We start from the raw sequence: 22,696 nt of genomic DNA, 5'->3' as shown, positions 1-22,696 counted from the left end.
CATTTCTTTTTATAAATTTCCCTACATCAAGTTTTCCAAATCCACTATGGAAGCATGGACCACCCTTTCTCTGCAGAACCCCTCCCCCCTGACTCTCCTCAGCTCCAGGGTTGGGAGCCTTCCTTAGCCACTGCCCTGGCAGCTGTAAGGGTTCGCTGGGAAGCTGCATATCATTCATGCCCTCAAACCCAACTGACTTTCCACCCTGCTCTGTTGCTTCTGGGGTTGGGCTGGTAGGTCATTTCCCAGCAGATGAGTGGGTGGCAGCTTGAGCTGAGGGGACAGAGTAGCCAATATGTAAAGAGAGAACAGACGCCCAGTGAACGAATCCAGGCTCTTCGCACAGAGGCAACTTTGTCGCCTCAGCCAACACAGCTGTGATACGTGGCTTGTGTATGGTTCTCTGTGGTTATATGAATAAGAATGTTCAGGTTTATTTATTTTATTTATTTATTTTTGGTTTTGGGTTTCTGGAGGGTCTGGATATTTGAAACAGGAGCTTTTAAAATAAGATTTCAGGGCGCCTGGGTGGCTCAGTTGGTTAAGCGACTGCCTTCGGCTCAGGTCATGATCCTGGAGTCCCGGGATCCAGTCCCACATCAGACTCCCTGCTCAGCGGGGAGTCTGCTTCTCCCTCTGACCCTCCCCCCTCTCATGTGTGCTCTCTCTCTCTCTCTCATTCTCTCTCTCAAATAAATTAAAAATTAAAAAAAAAATAAGATTTCAGTTACTCCCTATGCAACATGAGTAGTTGGAAAACTTGGATTTTCTTGTTGCTCTTTCTGGTTAAAAATAAACAAAACTATCACCGAGGCTAACAATGGATAGGATCTCATTCATTCAGAATTTTCTAATGAGTGCATTGTGGCTGGACCTTGACACGATTTTTTTAAATCATCTATTCAAGAAATTAATATTTTAAGCCCTGATACTTGTTTTCTCATGAGGAACACAGGCATCATTTACAAATCATTTGACTCGTCATTAAAGTTGGTCTTGAAAAATCTGTGTCAGCCATTATTGTTACAGGCTTAAGTAATCAAAGAGCAAGTCTTTAAAATGGTATCCAATTCAGACTGCCCACTTGCTACCAATTTCTCAACCCCATGCTGCCATATAACACACTTACCTGGGAGACCTGTAGCTCCAGGTAATCCCTTAGGACCTCTTCCTGGAGGGCCACGTTCCCCCCTTTCTCCCAAGTCACCTGCATTCCATTAGAGAAATGTTATTTTTCTGTATGTCTATTAAAAGAAAGTTCCGTATTTTTAAACTTTAAGCAAACCCAGCACTGAGAAAGCAAAAGGTCATGAAGTTGCCACAAACTAGGTTGTAGTAAATATGTAGCAAGGCAAAACTTAAGTCAGTTATATGAAGAGATCTAAGGGGAAAAAAATCTAATAATCATATTCATCAAATGATAAATTAAATCAAATATCAAGTGATCAACATTCAGTAAAATAAGAATCAAAAGCTACCTCCTTAACGTGATAAAATATATCTACCTCAACCCAAGAGTTAGCATAATGCTGAATGGGAAACACGAGAAGCAGTTCCACTACCCATAGAACATCACAGAGATGCCCACTTTATCACTAGTATTTGTCATTTGGTTTGAGAGTCGAAAACATCCCTCTTTTTAAGTTGTATCAGTGTATATCTTAAATCCTTGAAAAGCAACTCAAAACTCAAAACTCAAAAAGCAACAAGCAATGACAGAATTCAGTAAAGTAGCAAGATACAAAAGTAATATATGAAAAGCAGTAGTTTTCATATATACAAACAACCACCAAAACTAAGATGTAGTGAAAAAATATCCCATTTACAATAGCAATTAAATTAATAACAAGGAATAAGTTTAATCAGAAATATGCAAATCCAACATTAAAAAAATAACATTTCTAAAGGATACAAAAGGACTTGACAACTGTTCTTAGGTGGAATGACATCATCACACAAAGGTGTGAGTTCTCCCTAAGCTGAAGTTTCATCATGATCCCAATAAAAAGATTTTTTTTAATGGAAAAAGGGGATTCTGAAGTTTGTACAGAAAAATGCATAAACCATAGTCGTCACAAAAACTCCAAAAAGAAAAGCTACATGAAGGGAATTAATCCTACCGCATATTAAACCAATTAAAATGGGGTGGTACTGGTACATGAACAGATAGACCAGTGAAACAGCCCCAAAACAGGCTCTGATACCTACAGAATTTTGTTTTGTAATATATGTGCCATCTTAAAGTAGGAAGTAGTCGAACAAGTCAATAAATAGTGTTGGAAAAAGTAGGTAGCCAGCTGGAAAAAAAAGTAAAGTTGAATCTGTTCCTCACAACATAATCCAGGATACATTACAAGTGGATCAAATATTTAAATGAAATTTAAGAATCAAGAAAACAAGGGAGAATTATTTTATAACTTCAGATTTGAGTTGGCCTTTCTGCTGTGATTCAAAATACGAAGAAAAGTTCCTAAAATCAATACAAAAAGGTCAACAACAATAAAAAAATATATAAGCAAGAAAGTCACTAAAAGGAAACAAAAATAGCTCTGAAATATATGAAAAATTCCTTCACTCTTACATCAAAATACACGGAAATTAAAAAATAACATGAAAGCTACTTTGAACTATAAGATCGGCAAAAATTCCAAAGTTGAATCAAACCTATGCTAGCAGGTATGTGGAAAAACACATTATTACATATTGCTAATAAGACTACAAATTGGGACAGTCTCTTGGAGGATAATTTAACAGTGTCTATCAAAATTACAAATGGTAGTACCATTTTACCTGGCAATTCCACTTCCAGGAATTTATCATAGAAAGAGGTTATGTTGATATTTACACAAGAATGAAATAGACAGTGTTGTCCACGGCAGCCTTGCCATAATGGCAGAAGACTGAACACTAAATGTCCACGAGACGGTTAAATGCATTATGCTATTTCCGCAGAATGGCATACTATGCAACTATGAAGAAGAACCAGGAAGCTCTTCGAAACGATCTCAAGACCTATTGTTCAGTGAAAAAAATGCAAGGTCCAGATCATTACTAAAGGGCAACACGACTTGTTTCTAAAAGGCTGTAGGGAATGTATGTAACCATATATTGTACCTCATCACTGGTAAAGATACGTAGAAAACTCATAAAAGGGATTACCTAATGGGAAGGATAAAGGAATCTAGGCAGATAGGAGACCGGGGTGGTGGGAGAAAAACTCTTCACTAAATCTCTTTTTGTATATTTTTAAATTCTCAAACACTAAATCTAGTGTCACTGAAAGTAAATTAATGAATTTTCAAAATTTAAAATGTGCTATCACAAGTGCCTACATTTCACTTGTGATTCATTATTTACAGGGACTGTGCTTTGGATTACAACCAACCATGTGCATTTGCAAGACAGTTGATTGAATTTGGGGATTCAGCAGCCACAGAACCAAGTTTCATTAATTATCCTGGCTCCTGCAGAGAAACCCAGAAACTTGGCCTCATTAACAAAGTACCCTAATACCTAGTCAACTGCTCCTAGATGACATTTATGGCTCCTAGTAGAAGGCATTATTCTACTATCCCATTGGTATAGTATTATGTTATTATCCTACTACTCTTTTAGAAGATTCAGTGGCAATTTGCAACAGATTCTATACATAATCATTTTTTCCAAACATTTGTATCAGCCCAACTTTATTCAATATTAAGTCGTTTGTTATAATTTAAAAAACAAAAGCATGCATGCCAAAATAGCAAAAAAAAAAAAAAAACTCTATGAAGTGAATGTTTAAATAGCCACCGTACTTTGATGTTAGCTGTGAATGCCTTGTATGAATATTTTTATCATGAATCAACTATATTTTAAAAACAATTTTAAAATTATATAAATACTGCATAAGGATATAGAACTCAAGTTGAACGCATACTCACATAAGCTGTTTTTTTTATACTCCTCATCAATATGGCCTTACTATATTAGGAAGATATGATAATTAGCATTTTAAAAACTAACAACTTAAGCGCTCTTGTTAACTTAGCAATTTAAATGTCATATCCCTGTAACTCTGGAGGCTAGCAATGAGAAGAGAACCAATAAATGTGCCACATTTTCCAAAGGTAGGAGATGAAGATTATAAATTGAAATGTAACTTTCACGCAGACAGTGAAAGTTAAACACCTTCTGGCATGAAGCCACATCCCCTTTAAAATGTCGCTTGCAAGGAAGAAGACTGCCGTCTTGGTGCTGATGCTGCCCTGTGGTTGTCGGTCGAAGAAACACAATTTTTAGGTGGGCTCCAGGACAGAGGCGCGCGGCAGCAGACAGAGCTGCGGCCGGGCTCTGGGATCCCCAGGGTCCATCCGCTTCTTCAAACCCTGATCATGTCTCCTTTTGACATGTCTGAAAACTGGCTCAGGGAACTAAAGTCCACCTTTATTCGCTAGCCTACTGTGTGGAAAAATAGAGCAAGCTTGTAAAATGAGCTTTAGATAAGGTAAAAAGGGAAATGTGCTACGTAAGTAGCAAAACGGCTCCCTCTGAACGGAGTGGCTAAAACGAAAGAAATTCTCATTGCTCCGTAGTTGCTGTTTATGTCATTTATTTGAAAGTTATAACTGATACTCCGATCCCATGCAAGCAGATTAATACGGAAAAAAAGTGTTACAGTAATGACGTGTATTTTCTCATGCCGTCACTTACATAGCGACACATCTGTCTGACTCATACTAAAGTATCAAAAAATTGATATATAGCCTTACTCAAAGGGATTTAAAATTAATCCAAACCATGAACACTTAAAAACAGTATTTATGACACAAAAGACTAATACTAAACAAAGTGAACATAAAGCCAATTAGATATCTCTCATGTTTCTGCTTGAGGATACATATAAAATGTACATACAGCATGGGTCTTGGCCCTGTTTGTATAATATTGCACAGGACATGTCAATGAAAAACAAAAAAAAATTATAAATATGATTTAAGATTTGAGTATGATTTCTGGCATACTACTAACTCCTACTGAAAATGTTTCACTTGTGTTTTGCAGACCAGTTTTTTAGGGAAAAAAATGATTTTATTAAAGACATAGTTTGAACTGCTAAAAGCTTTAGTAAAATTATTTGTTCATTACTTATGTAGTAATTTCCTTGGGAAAAGACTCTTAAAGTAGTATGGTGAGCAAGACTCAGACTACCCCTTTATTAGGCATGGGAAAAAGGCAACAGATGACACTGAAATACATCTCTTCTCGAATTGGCTGAACATTTAAGTTTCAAATGCTGGAGTATTTGTTCTCCAGGAAGAACTGATCTGTAACCTTTGGCTAGTGGGACATTATATTGTTTTCAATTAAATATTACAGTTGTATGTGGTAGAACAAGAAAGGTCAAGTCCGGTTACCTAGAATCATAAATTTCCAAATTTGTGACAGCACTGATTTAAATGCGAGGATAGTACTCCTTTCTTCCCACACCCCAAATTTCAAGAAGTGTTTAAAACAGAAAATGCTGCTTTAAAGGAACCCAGTGATAATAAAGGGATGGAGGAGAGTGGGCAGAAAAAGTCCTTTAGAGAAAAGAAAAAGACTATATCTCTTCTAGATTATGGACTATGTCATAAATACTGAAGAAGCATTGGGGGAAGTCCCTTATACAAACTATGCTTGATGAATTAACTCTGTGCCAGGGGCATTTTCCAGGTTCCAAATACAGAAATATATTTTTCTTCCCTTCAAAATAAGGTTCATCTGCCAGAGCCAAGTCAGCCCAACACAACCACTGAAAATTCAGTGCTGCTAGGAGCTTCCCAGGAAGCTTCCTGAACATTTCACCTTTGTTTCCTGTTGTTCACAACCCTGGTTATATATTAAAATCACATGGGGAATGTTTTTAAATCCTGCTGCTCAGACCTATTAAGTCAGAATCTCTGGGAATGGGATCCAGCCGTGGACAGTGTTTAAAGCTCCCCAGATGATTCCACGGTGCACCCCAGGCTGAGAAACGCAGCTTTAGGCAGGCTCTACCAGCATAGCAAGTAGACATCGACATTCTTACTTCTTAGAACATGAAATGGGACTTCAGGCGAGTTCTCTTACTAACTCAAAGTTAAGTTCTACCCCATGTATGGAGACTTCCTTTTAGCCAAAGAAAACAGAGGGCTGTGATTTCTATATCCCCTACGAGGTGTTCCTTTTCAGCAGGAAAATGGGTGACTGCTTTACATGGTGCATTTAGCAGCATCAGATTCATGTGGAGGCTTGTTAGAACACAGACTGCTGGGCCCCACCTGCAGAGTGTCGGATCAGAGGGACTGGAGTGGGCTGGGGAATCTGTATTCCATACAGGGTCCCTGGTGGTGCTGACGCTCCAGGCTCCAGGTACTGGCTGTCTCAGAACCACTGGTCTAAAGGGAACTAACTAGAAGGACTGAGGAGTCACAGTGGGCTCTGGTGCCACAGAAACAAGGATGTCAATAATCCACTTGAGGCAGCAGAGTTTCTTGAAATTGTGAACAGAATGAATGGGGACTAAGCACAGAGGGAGGACCTACTCGTGAGTTCCTGAACCAGTAGCTAAAAGCAGGACAAAGATGGGTGGCGATGTGATTCTTTCAAAGAAAATACTCGGTTCTCTTTAAGATGAGCTCTGAGCTCTCTCCATATTTGATTTGGTCCAGCCTCTGAGAGCTTGGAATTTGGGCCAGCCTCACAAGAGGCTCCAATTAGGGCTCATTTTTTCACATACAGCAATGCACATGCCAAAAAAAACAAAAAACAAATATAATTAACAAAATTGTTTCAGCTGAAAGTGAAGTTAGCCAAATACATCAGCAATTCATTTATAGATCCAAAATGGCAGCTTGCTTGCCCTCTGACCCTTCACCCAAAATATTTATCCCTAATTGGAGCACCACCGTTAAAAAAAAAAAAAAAAAAAAACTTGTTTCTGAAGCCCCACGTCTTTCTGAAGCTCCCTGGAGAACTGTCAGTCACTCGCCAAGATACAGAAATTCCTCATTGTGTTTAGTGCTCTCTGTAAATGATCCAGGACACCCACCCACCCCACGCTGACATACTCACCTCAACTAGTAAACACCATCTGAGGCAACCAGTCCTTCCACAGGGCCTGCTGAATACCTAACACACTCACAACACTTTTTTTTTTTTTTTTTTGGCAAAACGCTTGCTTTCAATAAAAGGGGAAGAAAACAAACTTTCTCACATTCCCTCACATGCTAAAGAAGGAAAAAAGTTCAATTGTACTTCTGAGCTGAAAAAAATCCATCAAAACTAAATATCCAATGTCACTTATTCAAAGAGGGAGGCAGCCTCAATTCATGTAATTTATGTCTTCTGACCTGCGAACAAATGCTGTTAGTTTAAGGAACGGATACAAACGTTCTAAGGCTGGCTGCCATCTTAGAAGAGCTCCACAGTGATTTTCGAGTCTCAAAAATAAAGGTTGAATGATCCTTTACGAGATCCTGTAAAGTTTATTTTGAACTATGACTGAGGCAGAGGGTAACTGGAAAAGATCATAACTGAAAATCAAGGGACCTTATTTCTAGGTTTTGGTCTCCTGTTGCCACACAGCAAGGTCAAGAGGATGTCGTATAATAGGTTTTCAATCGTTCCCATCATCACGGTACAAGAGAATGATACGTCTCCTTGTCTCAAAGGATATCTGGAGCTTGGCAGGCTGTGTGGATACATCTGAAATAGGATGGGCAAAATGGCTTACCTTTAGGCCCCCTCAAACCAAGAGCACCAGGGGGGCCTTTAATGCCTGGGAGGCCACGAAGTCCCATCTGGCCTGGGAACCCATTCTCCCCAGGTGGTCCCGGGGGACCGGGGGGTCCAGGCCTCCCAGGGAGGCCAGACGCCCCTGAGTCCGGTCGCTTGAGACTAGCAGCCATCTCAGCAAGATGCTCTAGAAGATAATAAACAAAACAGCCCAGAGAAGTCAGAAACATGAAAGTGATTCAAATGAAAAAAAAAAAAAAGGGGGGGTATTTCAAGTGTCTTTTTTTCTAAATGTGTCACCAGAGCTTCAAAATTGGTGGTGGGAAGTGAAAAGTGAATAGAGTTAGATCATCTTTCCATGGACTTTCTGCCAAGAAGCTTCCCTGGTGCTGTTTTATTCAGCTCTTTTTGGATATATTGGTCCTGCTGTTCTGAGACAAGGGCAGGGGGATAACACACACACACAGCAAAGCTTTCAGGTGAGTACTGTTCTAAAAGGATGAGTCTGTCACCGGAGTCCCAGCTGGTTATCTGAAAACCCAGGACAGGAAGAAAACGAGTTTCTTAACAGAGGGAGAAGTGGATGTCCCGAAGCTTTTTAAAAGCCAAGGACATTGTCCAGAATTAGTAATGAGAGAGCATCTGAGGCCTAGCCCCACATTTTCAGTCTGAAGATATTAAGCGACAGTGACCTAAAATATCCTGAGCATTCACGACTTCTTATAAATTCCCCTCTCAAAAGTTTTTTCATGCTTGGAATAGACAACAGACATTAAAAATAGCCTGCTTCTTGGGAATGTTCAGTCTGTCTTAAAAATTAATAACTGTGTGGGCTTTTTCAGGAACCATTAAATAGATTAAGAATCATCCACTGAAACCATGAAGAGCAAGAAAACTTTCCTATGGAAATACTCTAAGGGAAATATGCCAGTGTAATATTTTTTAAAGGTGTGAAGGAGAGGGGCGCCTGGGTGGCTCAGTCGGTTAAGCGGCTGCCTTCGGCTCAGGTCATGATCCCAGGGTCCTGGGATCGAGCCCCATGTCCGGCTCCCCGCTCAGCAGAGAGCCTGCTTCTCCCTCTCCCTCTGCCTGCCACTCTGCCTACTTGTGCTCTCTATCTCTCTGTCAAATAAATAAATAAAATCTTAAAAAAAAAAAAAGGTGTGAAGGAGATTATGAATTGGAAACAAATTTCTAACGAACATTTTAAAATTGTTTAAATGTGAGCATTCTAGTTTGCCTTATGCAAGAGTTAGCATAACATTATAATTTTCTAGGGATATAACGTTTAAAATTGAAATATCCTTTCAAGATTAAATGTCTGCCATAAAGAGACTTATATTGGCTTTCAAATATAGAAGTGACAATTTCATTCTGAAAAACTCTACAAGTCTACCAGACAAATTAGACTATCTTATGAGCTTGCAAAAGAAGCGTATTTATCATGACGGAATTGGTTCCAACTAGAATAAGGTAATTATTTGTTAGAAGGCTCCAAAGTTACAGGATCTCCCCAGTTCCTGTCTCCCCAATTTCTTCCCTTTCTATGTGATTTTAGAACTAGACCAATTCTAAAACAGCTATATAGCAATTGCTATAGCTAATGAATTTAGATAAAGGCTAACAAATGTAAAAATATATCACCATTTTGGTAAAATACTAGTTATTGGTTTTCTACATACATGATACATGAGTAGAGATAATGTCCTTATGCTTCTTATGGGCATGAAGACTGTCAGTTACTTCACATATAAGCTACAGAGAGAGCCGGGGTCAGTGCCAGGGACACACTAAGTGGTAGGATGTTAAGGAGGGGAAAGATACCTGAGAATCTGTGTTCCAAAGGCGGGGGGAGCTTGTGTGTGTTTGTGTGTGTGCTTTCTTGTAAATTAACCTCCTTGGCAAAAAACAAAACCAAGAACAAAAATAGGCTAAGCCAGGGGCGCCTGGGTGGCTCAGTTGGTTAAGCGTCTGACTCTTGGTTTTGGCTCAGGTTGTGATCTCAGAGTTGTGATCTCAGGATCATGAGATGAACGCCGTGCTGAGCTCCCTGCTTAAGACTTTCTCTCCCTTTCCCCCTGCCCCTTTCCCCCACTGGCTCGTTTGCTCACTCTCTTTCTCTCTCTCTAAAACAAATAAATCTTTAAAAAAAAAATGGGCTAACCTAGAAAGATAAAAATTTTCTTTGAGGCTATAAGCTATTCTGTGGCAAAAAAATTAGATAAAACAATTAATATAATATTATTCAAAATCTCCCACCTTTAAAGCACACCAAAAGTCAAGACATTATGATTTATTTACCTTGCATGACTCTCATGCAAACCTGCTTAATGTGCTGATCTGTTGGTGCTCTACCCTGAGACAGGGGGGAAAAAAAAAAAGATGGTTTATACACAGAACCATAAAGAAGACGTTGTTAAATGGTAACCTGACAGACTCAGCAAGTGGCCAGGTGGCTGGATTTACAGGAGAACTCTCCCATACTGCTGAGGAGCTGGTGTCTGGGCTCGCCTGGCTCCCGGCCACCCTGCTGGGGCTGTGAGCTGGAGTCTCCAAAGGGAAACCGCGGGGACTGCCCACCACTCACTGGAGGGCCCTGGATGCCGGGCAGGCCGGTGGCACCTTGCTCTCCCTGCACGCCTTGTGGTCCAGGGGGTCCTCTTGGGCCTTCCACGCCAGGAAGCCCCCGACTTCCTTCGGGCCCCCTCAAGCCGGGCTCCCCAGGGTTACCCACCTAGAACAAAATGGCACATTATAAAACCAGGGCTATCCACAAGTATTTATCTGCTTAATATTAATACAAGACTTACATGAAATTTGGGGTTTGCTTACATTCTGTCTCCCAAGAGATGTTTGTAGAGGTTACAAATTCTCAAGGTGAAGACACAGAATGCCACAGTCTCTGAGAATTCCAGTTCAAGTAAAGTTTTTCAAAATCTTTCTTTTTGGTATAGTTATTATTTCAAAATGTTAATTGAAATAATGCATTTTTAAACTGCATTCTTTATACTTTAAGCCACTTCCTAAGAACAAGTTCATTTTTAATAAGGCTTGTGAACTTTTTCTGGCCACAAAAAGGCCACTGAGTTCATACAAGACATATTACTTTGTATATCACCAATACAGAAAGCATAAAATAAAGATATTTCCAAGGACATAAGTTATTTAGCTTTATAACACTCAGGAGAATTTGAAGAAGCACATGTATCTAGGAATTATAAAATACATTTTATAACATTAACTAAATACATTTAAAATGTCACATTTAAAATGCTGCAGTTAAAATGAATACATTTAAAATACTGGAACAAAAAGAGTGAGTCCATAATTTAGCTAAGTCTTGAGGAAGTTAAAAATCTAAATATTAAAGAAGTTAAAAAAAATAAACCAACTGTTTCCTTAGCAAAAAAGCATATACCAGATTTTTTTTCCCTGAAAGCAGACCACTAAAAACATTTTTAAAAGTCTCCATCTACAATAACTGCTTTAAAACAAAGCTAAATTAATTCACTTTCGGTTAAACTACCTCTGGTAGAATTTATGGCATAGTGGTTACAATGTGCCATTGTTTATAGAACAAGAATGAGAAGATAAAAGGACAGAAGGCAATAAGGGAGTGCTAGGGCTCAAAATGAAGTTCATGAGACGACTTAACCCTGCTTCTTTTTCATATGCAACATTTATCTAGAAACAAACTGAGGGTTCTAGAGGGGATGGGTTGGCCCGGTGATGGGTATTGAAGAGGGCACGTTCTGCAAGGAGCACTGGGTGTTATAGCAAACAATGAATCATGGAACACTACATCAAAAACTAATGATGTGATGTATGGTGATTAACATAACATAATAAAAAAAAGAATTAACTCTTTCAAATGGTCAGATGTTTTAAGCTGAAGGGAAGAAGGTGATAAGGCAGGGAGGGCTTTCACTAGATGCCTCTGAATAAAGCTCAGCACCTATACTTTTTCCAATCTTTCTTTATGCAAAAAAGTTGATACTCATCTAAGTCAACTTGTCAAAATTGCTTCTATGAAGAAATTATGGCCTAAAAGACTTCCTGAAAGACAATGTCAACAGAGAGAGCTAAGGATGTGCTGTGGAGGGTTCGGAGCTGTCAGATGACTACAGTATAAAACTACAGCAACTTCTAAAACAACCCTGAGGAGACGCCAAAATGAATTTGGAAGTGCACTAAAGAACTGGCAGAAAACAAAGGAGGCCAAATCAGAGTCTATCATCTTGTTGACAACATCTGAAATACTGCTACAACATGGGACAGGACATTTTCGATGAAGGGATGAAGGGCCAACGTGGCCCAGATAGCTCAAGGGCCCCGGGGCCCTGGAAAGAATTCCTCAATTGAGTGGTATACTGAAGTAGAAACTGGAGGTACAGACTTCACCTACTTATCAGCTTTGTCTCTGCTGAGATCACCGAGCAAAGTGAAAGTGTGTCTCCTTGACTCTGGGACAACACACTTCAGCTGCATCAGAATTAGGTGGGTGGTGGCAGAGAAGAGAGAGGGGTAGGAAGGGGAGGTGATAAATCAAGAGTTAATTCCTAGTAATATACCCAAATTTAAATGAAATTAACTCATTTTGACCACTGCATTGTTCGTTCACATTTTCCTTTTACAACAAATCCTAATTACCATTGAACATTACTGGTTATTTCTAGATAGTGAGGTAGGATTTCTATTATCAAATCCTATCAAGGTTCCCTCTTCACATTTTTTTTCTCAATCCTAAACCATTTCTGTCAAAGAATCTTAGGTGTAAAGATGTTACTTAAAGCTTGGGACTGTCAACGGTGTTTGGAGAGTGTGTGTAAACAGGTGAGTTAATACAACGTAATAGTTCCCATCTCGGGGGCATGTAAAGAGCCCAGGGCTGGCACTGCAACCAAGTCTGGGGGCGGAGGGGTGTTCTCCAGGGGGAAAGTTGAGCTAAGGATCGGGCTACATGCCTAAGTAGGAGGCAGCTCTTCTAAGGAAAGAGGAAGAGTGTTCCAGGCGAGGAGAACAGCACAAGGGATTAAATAGCATGCCAAGTAAAAACAATCGCAAACAGATGAAGTTCCAGATAGCTAGCTAGAGACCACTTCATCAAAGACTTTATATATTTTGCTAAGAGTCTGATTTTATTCTATCAAATGTTATTCCTGAGGGGCTTATGAAGAGGAGGGATAAAGAGTGGGCTTTATATTTTTCTCTAGATGGCACTGGCTGCTATGAGGATACTGTGTTGTACAGGGACAGAGAAGAGTGGAGAAGATTCTAGAAACAGGAAGGACTAAAAGATTAAATGGAAGCTAGAGGTGGTGGCATTTGAGGTTAAGGTCTGAGCTTCATCTTTTCCCTTATACTCTCTTAATTTTCTTACCGTATTAAATGCGCATTCCTTTCAAATTAGTGAATCATCCCAGGTTTGCTCGTTCTCTAATTGGTTCTGTACTTGGTTCTATTAATTTTGTTCTAATAATTGGTTCTATAATTCTGAATACATCTAATCTCTAAGGAGATCAGTTTAGTTTCTGTAAAATGATGAATTGAATGAGATGATCATTTTCTAGCTTTAATAACTGTCTATTAAATTTTCTGATGCATTATGACTTTATGTTACTTCCCCAACTAGAACACACAGGAGATTAATAAAATTACTGAAATATTTGCAATGGCATGAGTGCCCATGAAATTCATTTATACTCTTGTCACCACAAAGGACAAGTCAGTTCTTTTAAAATGACCCATTTGTGAAAGAAATTACTATGTATACTACTCAGTGAGCTACTTATGATAAAAACTTCTTTTAGAGTGGATTAATTCAAAAGGCAGATCCATTTACACTGTTGTGAGGTGGTTCCCCCCACCTTTGGATGAACCCATTACTTAAAGAATAAATTTAGACATTAATTTCCTTGAAGGTAAGTCTTTTAAGAATTGAATTTTATAGTGATTTCATAAAGCAGAGCATTGCATTTTCTATGGCTTTATTGATATTTTAATTTTTTATACCATTATTGTTCATTGTACTTACAGATCCCTTTGGTCCAGGTAATCCTATCTCTCCCTAAATCAATAAGACAAAATTATGTTAGAACCATGCATTCACGTTTGATAGTTTACTAAAAACATTTAATAGGTTATTGTGTTGCTGAAATCTATAGAAAACCATGAAGAGATGAACTCTGGCATTGGCAGAAAAACAGGAGATTCAAAATTTGGATTCTAGTCCCAGTTCTGCTACTTTGTGAGCTTTGTAACCTCCTAGCCTTTGACTAACTTACCTGCTAAATAACATGGTGGAATCGGAGCTCAACTAGGCTCCAACCAGATCTAAAATGCTAGGTGTTGAGACTTAAAATGTGTAAGTCAAAAGACATTAAACTAGCATGCTGTTTTAAAATACAGTGGACATTTAAACCTGATGACTTCATTTTTGAAACTCTAACAATATTCTAAAACTCATCTGGAAAAGTCTATCAAACCAAATATGCCTGATTTTATGCATAAATCTCTCCCCCCTAATTCTAGATATGAATTCAGCTCAAGTTCAAGCACATCAGTTCATCTCCACCACAAAACAATGATTTAAAACATCCTCTTAGCCCATAAAATGAAAATTTTTAACAGAAAATAAATTTAAAATAATTCTTTTTAAATTTACTTAATAGAGAGCTTTGCCTAATTCAGATGTTACATTAATATTAGCTCTAAATCCTGAAAATCTGAATAAAACAACATTACAAGAATTTTTCTGCACTAAGTGCTCTCTGGAACTATTTTATGAGAAATCTATCATCACTCCAAAGGACCAAATGTAAGTTTCCACATTAGGTCATGTTAGATTGTGTCAAAACCACAAAGATGAGCCAGCAGATGTAGCAGTTCTGGCAATAAAGAAAATTTTTTCTCATTCTTGCTACCTTCCTGGAGATTTAGCAGCAGCATCCTCTGGAGATGGAGGTCACTTCTTTGGCAGGTTTTAGACTATGGAAAGTACCCATGGTCAAACTTGTGAGCCATGGCTTTCTGGCTATAATAAAATTCATTTTGTTTCCATGATAGGCACTATTCATAGACTTTCTATAGTCATCTAAGAATCACTTTGAACGTCCAGGTGTAAAGCCACAAGAAAGTCACCACCTATAAGAGAACACTTTGTTCTCCGACGGCTTAAGGCCTGGTCTATCAATTTTGGGATGTTTACCCTCTGCTTTACTTGAATTTGGCTGCATTCATTCATTAGTTTATATAAGAGACACTGTAGCCACTGAAGAAGTCAGCAAGGATAACAGTATCAGAGAAAAAGAAAAATTATGTTTCTAGTACAGTTAGAAATCAGTAAGGCTCATCATCAACCAAAACAAAATGTCTTACAAGTTCACCCCTTTCTCCTGCTTCACCTTCTTCACCAGACGAACCCTAAAAATTAAAATTAAAAGTCATATTTTTGAATTCTTACTCCCTTGCCTCAGTTTTAACCCGTCAACATTGATAAGCATTCCTAAGTGCCCACAGTGCCCACCAGATCATGCAGAAATACAAAATGCCCTCAATGGCTTTTCAATCTAGCTGTCAGTGGCTAGTCAAAAATAGAATAGAGCCTAGAAAAAAGACAGCAGGTGAGGCTGAGTTTCTTCTAAAGTTAAGGATTAATGATCGTATCCAGCAATTTTATAATTAGGTAATCCTAGAAAAAAAGGCTTTCACTGTAGAAAAAGGAACCCAGAAAAAGGACTAACTCTAATTCACATTCACACTTTATTTGTTAAGGTCTTGATACAGAAAAACTCAAAATATGATGATGCAGCTATAGAAGGCTCCATCGGTCACAAGTAAATCAATCTGGTGAATGAGAGCAAGGGACACTCTTTTCAATGTGTCATCTTGGAGGCAGAGCCATCATCAGCTCCAGCCTATTAAAGCAGTAGATAAGGTTACAGACCAAACTAAACTCTAGCTTTCACACACTATGAAGCACAATTGAGAGACACTGCTAGCCTCCATCCTTTTACTCACACCCATAAACCAGCCAGTGCCCCCTGCTGGTGAGGCACCTCCATGCACATCACGGACTGCATTTCATACTCTCCTGATAGGACCTACCTGTCCACCCTTTGGACCAGGCTCACCGACTACTCCCTGTAACGAATAAAACATAATACCTTTTCAGTATTTTGAGATGTTCAACTCTATAATTTCAAGTGAACCAACTTCCCTCCTCAGGCTGGTAGATAAGGGCAAGTATGAATAATGTGATAGATGAGGACTTGCTCCTCTCCCCACAACCTAACAACAGGGCTCCAGGCTGGGCGTGGAGCCTGCTTAAAAAAAAAAAAAAAAAAAAATCAGGATGACAACCTAACAACAGCCGGGTAAGGCCTGGAGAAACTGACAGTTGTCCAAAATCTGGCAACTCGGGGTGCTCTCTGATCACGTCCACATAAAATTGGACTGGTAGGAATGTAAATTTAAAACTAAACAGGAACTATGATTACAACTGGCATTTTTACTTTTCTCAACTTTTGTATTTTCCTTCTGATAAATTATTATATATATGTGTGTATATATATATGTGTGTGTGTGTATATATATATATATATATATATATATATATATAGCTTCTTAATCTCAACTCTCAGTAATTCAGGATACCTTTCTTAACAGCTGTCTATGATAATTGCTATAAAAATCTCCACTGTGCTGAAAGCAAGCTTGGTTTCTCAATATAGTAAAACTCATCCAAATAAGGAACTTTCTGGGGGGCTAGATATCTTACCCTGTCACCTTTCATTCCAGGAAGGCCAGGGGGGCCAGGCAAGCCAGGGAGGCCAGGACTGCCAGGAGAACCCTGAAAAACAAACACGGTGTCTCCAGAATCACTGTTACTACGACACTGCAGTCACACGAGGCAGACACAACCTTGGGTGTGTGGACTGTCGTCTAAAATAAATGTGCTGTCGTTGGTTTAACTCTGTTCCTCAAATCTGCCTCTCTCCCACGCTCTCTGGGGAAAAAAAAACAGGCCAGTCCCTCCACCCCCTTGTTCCCACCGAGGAGGTCCTCCGTTCCTGGGTTTGCACCCTTCCCAACAGTGGGCTCTTTCAGTGGAGTCCCTGCAATGGTGCTGCTTCTCTCGCTGAGTAAACAAGCAGGGCTCAAGAAGTAAAAGGCAGCGTTCACGCCCACTTCCCTTCAATTCCAAGAACAAGCAGAGGCCAAGGGTAGCACTTCACATCTCTCCCGGTTTCAAAAATGTATGCTGCAAACCACACTGATTAAAATACCCTTGGAGGGTATCCTAGGTATAACTTGAAATTTCCCATTTACATTTCCACGCGTTCACATAACAACAGAAATCAAGTACAGATGATTAAGTCACCCTTTGTACATTGTTTTTCCTCTGCTTATTTTTTAAAATGTGTTTTGTATAAAGCAAATAAACTTCTGGAGGCTGGAAATATTACTTACCAGTTTACCTGGTGGTCCTGGGGGTCCCACTGGTCCTCTCTCCCCTCTACTGCCCTGGAAAAACACAAACACGACCGTCCACTGGCTAGTTTGCCGAAACTCAATGCCTAATTACTGCGTCAGTAAAACAACACTCTACTTAGGTTCTTGTTTAAATATAAAAGTCATCAAAGTGTTCTCCCCATCTTCGACCGAAGGCAGAGACCTTTCCGTAAAACGCCCCCAGCCTCCCCAGTGTTTATCCGTCGGTGAATGTGGTCATGCTGTTCCTCGTGATTATGGCCCGTTAGATAAAAACGACGTCTGCTACCTCTACGTGAAATGACAATGAGTAGTTCCCAGCATCTGAACCACAATGTAACTCATACTATGGTTTATCTGTGTATATGTTTTCTCCTCTCGTTAGAGTGTGTGTTCTTGAGGTATTATGTACACCAATTCTGAATTCCACCTAATGCCTAAAACACAGTAAACTTCTGGTCCACAGTGCATTTTAAAACAGCATCTAGCAAACGATCTTGAGCTGCAAAGGAGTGAAAAAAAGGGAGAGAGAAACAGGACAGAGATGTTTGCCTTTAAATTACTAATGCGACTTCAGAAAGACAGAGATAATAGAAATTTACAGAGTTTCTGACATACGAAATTCCTTGTTCTACTCATGCTTGTTCTAAACACGCCTTAAAAGATTAAATAAACTTTGGAAAGTACAATTTATAATGGAAATACACCGAAAGCAACATTCCAGTTTGTGAGCCAATTTCAATTCTTTATTTGAAACTCTAAGCCCTTTGAGAAAAGGAGACACATGAATTCTTCAATTTCTTTCCCCAAGAACCTCATACAGTCTTATGCAGTCTGATAAAAACTTGTTTTATTTCTAACTCATATTCAACTAAACTGAACACAAGGTTATTGAATAAATAATCACATCTCCTGGACAGTGTATAGAAAAATGAAAGTAGTCTTTTGAGTTCATTTTACTTTAAAATGACATGACAACTTCATATTAATTCTTGATATTTATAAATGCTCCTGCTAAGATTATCCTGATCTGGCCCATATGCTCTTCATTTATCTCTAAGTTGAACCAAGTGTCAAGGTCCATAATCCTTCTGAATTTTCAGTTTCTTTAAAGGATTAAGTAATGTTTGCCAGATTACAAGTCTCTAGCTTTGAGCTACACTTAAGTGGCAGTTGTCTCAAATGACTTATAGGTGATTTAAATGAAATGCTCTTAAATACTTTTCAAAAAATTTTATATAAGCAACCTGTCTAATATGTAAGTTTGGATGATACATTGGCCCTTAACCCTTGTGAGCAGCTTAGAAGCCTGAGGCAGGCCTATGAGGATGGGCACTGGAAAGATGTAAGACTAGATGAAAACCAGCCACTGTGATAGGTTCTTCTATCCATCTATTAATATAAAGATCGGGTTCTACCCCATTACTTTAGTCCAGCACTTGAAAGTTCAAGACAGATTTTCTTCAGTATATCTGCTCCGTTGGCATTTTCAAATAATTTCTGAACTGCATCATGATGAAGATCCTAAGTGTCATTGGGCTAACATGACTTTAATTCACAAAATAATTAACAGTCATTGGTAGGAAAACTAATTAATGATATCAGAAGGGGAAAGCAGTTCTTGGCACAACCTCAAGTACTCACTTCTTTCATATATATATATATATATATATATATATACACACATATATACACACACACACACACACAAAACCGTGCTTCGGTCAAAGGTATACGAGTAGTTGCGCTCCCATTAGAACCGCCAAACAAACTCTCAAGTAGTCACTTCTAAATACGTGGATCATTATGCCAAAAGAAAGATGATTGCTGTACTTTTTTTCTCTTTCACAAACCAAAGGGCTAAGTTAAAATAAAGGATTGTGTGACTTTTCATTTCTTTTGGTGGGATGATTTTGCCAAAGACAAAGATTTTCTCAGCTGGTACTTATTTTCTCTTTCATGAGGTCCTATTAGTCAATTTGTAAGTGTTTTCCAACCCCTGGCAGCCCTTGGTAACACATATGAATGGCTCAGAACCCCAGTGGAGACTATTCTGCTGACCTTCTGTTCCCAGGAGAGCCCAGCATGCACAGGTCAGTAAAGTTACAAGCATTTACTCCTCTGTTAGTACACAAACAGACAGAATGTGTTCCTCATTTTTTTTTTCTCTTTCATCCTTTAAATTCTTGGCCATTTTAAACGTAGGTATTTCTATAGAAATCACCTCAAGGTTGAAAAAGGTAATGTTGATTTTCACAACAATGACCAAGCAGTTATGAATAAAGTGTTAGGACAAGATTTTCTGATGGCCATTCCTATGATTTCTATGAAATCTAAAAACATGTAAGTAAGATGAACATGAATAACTGAGATATAAATAGTCATCTCTAAAAACATAGGTTAAACTAAACACATGTTGTAGGGAGCAATTAACCATGACCTTGTAACCCCAGGTGTGCTAAACTTATAAATGGTAAATCTCCTATGTTTCAACAGCTGTGGTGATAACCATAGTCTCAGATGTGGGCAAGGGAGACTGGTAGGGATATGGCTTTTCTGCCCAGTAGCTAAGATTTATGAGCCCTGTGACAAGAGTTATGATCTGTAACAAAAGAATTGTAAGGAACCAGAAAAAAAAAAAAAAGGCAAAATCCTACCATTAAAAATATGAGGACCATAATAAAAGGCTTTTTTTTTTCTTCTTGGATGCTCTGTGCCACCATATATAGCTCCAGAATGTTCAGACACATCTGCCAACCACTCCCTACTTAAGAAGCCAATCGAGGCTTTAAAAAAGTTGCAGACCCTCTACCAGTGATTCCCAACTCTGGCTGTGCATCAGAATTCCCCCAAAGAGTGTTTTAGAAATATATTTCACTAGATGTCTTCCACCACCCCATCTCCCTGCTCTTCCTCCTATCTTCCCCCCTCTCCCCTAGATTCTTATTCTGTGATTCTGAGGTCAGACCTAGGAATCTGTTTGGGTTTATGTCGTGTTTGTTTGTCTTCACCAGCTTTACTTTAGACTTTTGTTAAATGCTCACTACGAAAATTCCATAAACACCAAACTTTAAAGTTTGCTAAATATGCCTTGTACCTTTAGAATTGGGCAAGCTAACTTCAAATAAAAACCATCCTGCAGAGCCTTGACTCGAGCCGTCGAGGCACTGGAGGGTGGAGATGAAGCTGCGGGCAATGAGCCCCACTGCCAGATCTGAAACCGGGCTCCACCATGTTGGCCCCAACCAACTCCAGCCCCACAACTTCTCCTCTCTGTGCCTCAGTGTCCTCACCTGTAGAGTGGGGATAAAAACAGTACCGATCTCATAGGGTTTTTGAAAGGATCAGAGGGGGAGACGAACCATGAGAGATGATGGACTCTGAAAAACAAACTGAGGGTTCTGGAGGGGAGGGGGGTGGGGGGATGGGTTAGCCTGGTGATGGGTATTGAGGAGGGCACGTTCTGCATGGAGCACTGGGTGTTATGAACAAACAATGAATCATGGAACACTGCACCAAAAACTAATGATGTAATATATGGTGATTAACATAACAATAAAAAAATTTAAAAAAAAATAAATAGATACATAAAGCACTTGGAACAGTATGTGGCTCAGAGTAAGCACTATGAGAGCATTAGTTATTTTTATCCAAGGTTTTACCCAAGAACTATAGAAATCAGTCAAAATTAAGTATTTTAATCTGTTTAATTAAATGTTCTCTGCCTTTCAAATCTCCCAAGTTTCTTTAAAAGTACAAGTTGCTCTTGGGAAAAAAACAAAACAAAACAAAACAAGTCTCTAGTCCTCATTTCTCCAGTTTCTGTCAAGACCATTGATCACCAAGAAGAATCGTCTTCTTTTTTTTTTTAGAGAGCAGGAGTCGGGTGGGGCAGGGAGAGAGGGAGATAGAATCCCAAGATGTGGGGCTCCATCTCACAACCCTGAGATCATGACTTGAGCCGAAATCAAGAGTCAGACACTTAACCAACTGAGCCACCCCAAGAAGGCACCTTCTTTATAAACAAGTATTGAGAGCTATTTTGTAAAACTCATTTCAATAAATACAAATAATTCCATCTGGAAGTCTTCCTTTTAAAATGGAACTACTAGACTTTAAAATATCACAGAAAAAAATCTACTTCATTATACTTGTGTTGTCATAAGTATTTTGCAAAAAAAAGAAATTTAGATTTTATTCCATTGTGCTCTAGATTGTGATGGTGGTTGTATTTGCCTGATTACCCAAAATGCTAACTAGTTGAAGAATGAACGTTATTCTTAGTACCATGCTAATTTTAGAAGTGAGAAATTATAAATCATTATACTTAGTCTGAATTATATACGTAAGTGCCTCTCTCTGGGAAAAGGGATGCTGATTAAACCAGAAGATCAATTATGATTTCTACAGACTGTTGCTTTTACAAACCCATCTTCATATTAACATTGGAAGATCATATTAGTCCTACCACAATGATAATTTTTAGGTTTGCCATAAAGATATTTTAAAAATCTATTCAATTTGACAGCATTGTATAGTTTATATTTTTCTCTGGTGTAGGTTTAAAATATTCCCTCACACACAGAGGCAGATCAAAATCTATAACCATCACAGCTGCTTCACAGATTATTGACAGGGATAATTTTTCATGGCCTGGGTGGCACGGGAATGCAGTTTCGATCATTCCACAACACACCATATGGGGACCTCTGTGCTCAGAGCTGTTGGTGATAGGGTGGGGGTGGAACCTCAAGAGAAACCAGAGAGGCTCTGTACTTGAGGAGTGTATAATCTTCAGAAAACTGGAAGTAGATCAGCATGGCACTCATCCCAGTCAGAAACATGAGAGCAGAACAAACACAACTCACTCAGCAAAAGCCCTGGCTAGTTCTGGGAAGCCTGAAAGAGGGAAATGGACCAGGAGCCACAGCATCCAAGGCCCCCGCCATTCTCCTGGTGTAAACCAGGAGTCACCCAGATCCAGGTATAACCAGTAGTGTGAGCAAGAAAGCCAGAAGCACCATCCAAGGGGTAAAGATATGTGCTCACATGTAATCGCTAGAGGTGACCAAAAAAACTCCAATGTGTGTTGCTGTGACACAGGGCTGAAGCTCTTAGAACAATGGTTTGAAAGGGGAATACCACTTAATTTCAAAGACGTGCTCCAATTAGCCCTGGTCCATTAGTAGAACACATTAGAAAGAGGTTTTCATTCCTTCTACTCAGCTTTTCAACTTGACATTCGCAGGAAAAACTGATAAAACTTGTGAGGAATCGTTGAAAATGTGTGAAGTTATCTATGAAACTAAATGTAATGATGTAAGATGAAAGAACAAATGTATCTTTCTGTCAGTAGATTTGGTGTTAAAACTCTGCTCCAGAACTTCAATACTTACAACCTCTCATGACACTTTTCTGTAAAATTTACAGTAGGTGAGAAGTCAATTATTACCAACATAAGCAGCAT

At 39.0% G+C, this 22,696-nt stretch overlaps 1 protein-coding gene across 2 annotated transcripts in view; it reads right to left on the bottom strand.

Moving 5' to 3' along the window:
• Positions 1 to 22,696, bottom strand: part of COL9A1 (collagen type IX alpha 1 chain) — an 84,573-nt gene that overhangs the window by 7,082 nt on the left and 54,795 nt on the right. For both annotated transcript variants that reach the window (XM_028097803.2, XM_088024324.1), the window contains 9 exons: positions 17,209 to 17,262; positions 16,517 to 16,588; positions 15,844 to 15,879; positions 15,115 to 15,159; positions 13,772 to 13,804; positions 10,325 to 10,471; positions 10,039 to 10,093; positions 7,736 to 7,924; positions 1,130 to 1,207 (listed from right to left, as the gene is read on the bottom strand). In XM_028097803.2, the coding sequence (XP_027953604.1) occupies positions 1,130 to 1,207; positions 7,736 to 7,924; positions 10,039 to 10,093; positions 10,325 to 10,471; positions 13,772 to 13,804; positions 15,115 to 15,159; positions 15,844 to 15,879; positions 16,517 to 16,588; positions 17,209 to 17,262 (709 nt within the window). The remainder of the gene's footprint in view (positions 1 to 1,129; positions 1,208 to 7,735; positions 7,925 to 10,038; positions 10,094 to 10,324; positions 10,472 to 13,771; positions 13,805 to 15,114; positions 15,160 to 15,843; positions 15,880 to 16,516; positions 16,589 to 17,208; positions 17,263 to 22,696) is intronic.

Source organism: Eumetopias jubatus, unplaced genomic scaffold (assembly GCF_037043125.1).
Source record: "Eumetopias jubatus isolate StellerSeaLion01/CBP00866 unplaced genomic scaffold, mEumJub1_p1.0 scaffold_6, whole genome shotgun sequence".
Lineage (NCBI taxonomy): Eukaryota > Metazoa > Chordata > Mammalia > Carnivora > Otariidae > Eumetopias > Eumetopias jubatus.
The sequence above is the reverse complement of the archived record's forward strand: the minus strand, read 5'-3'. Positions and strand labels throughout refer to the sequence as shown.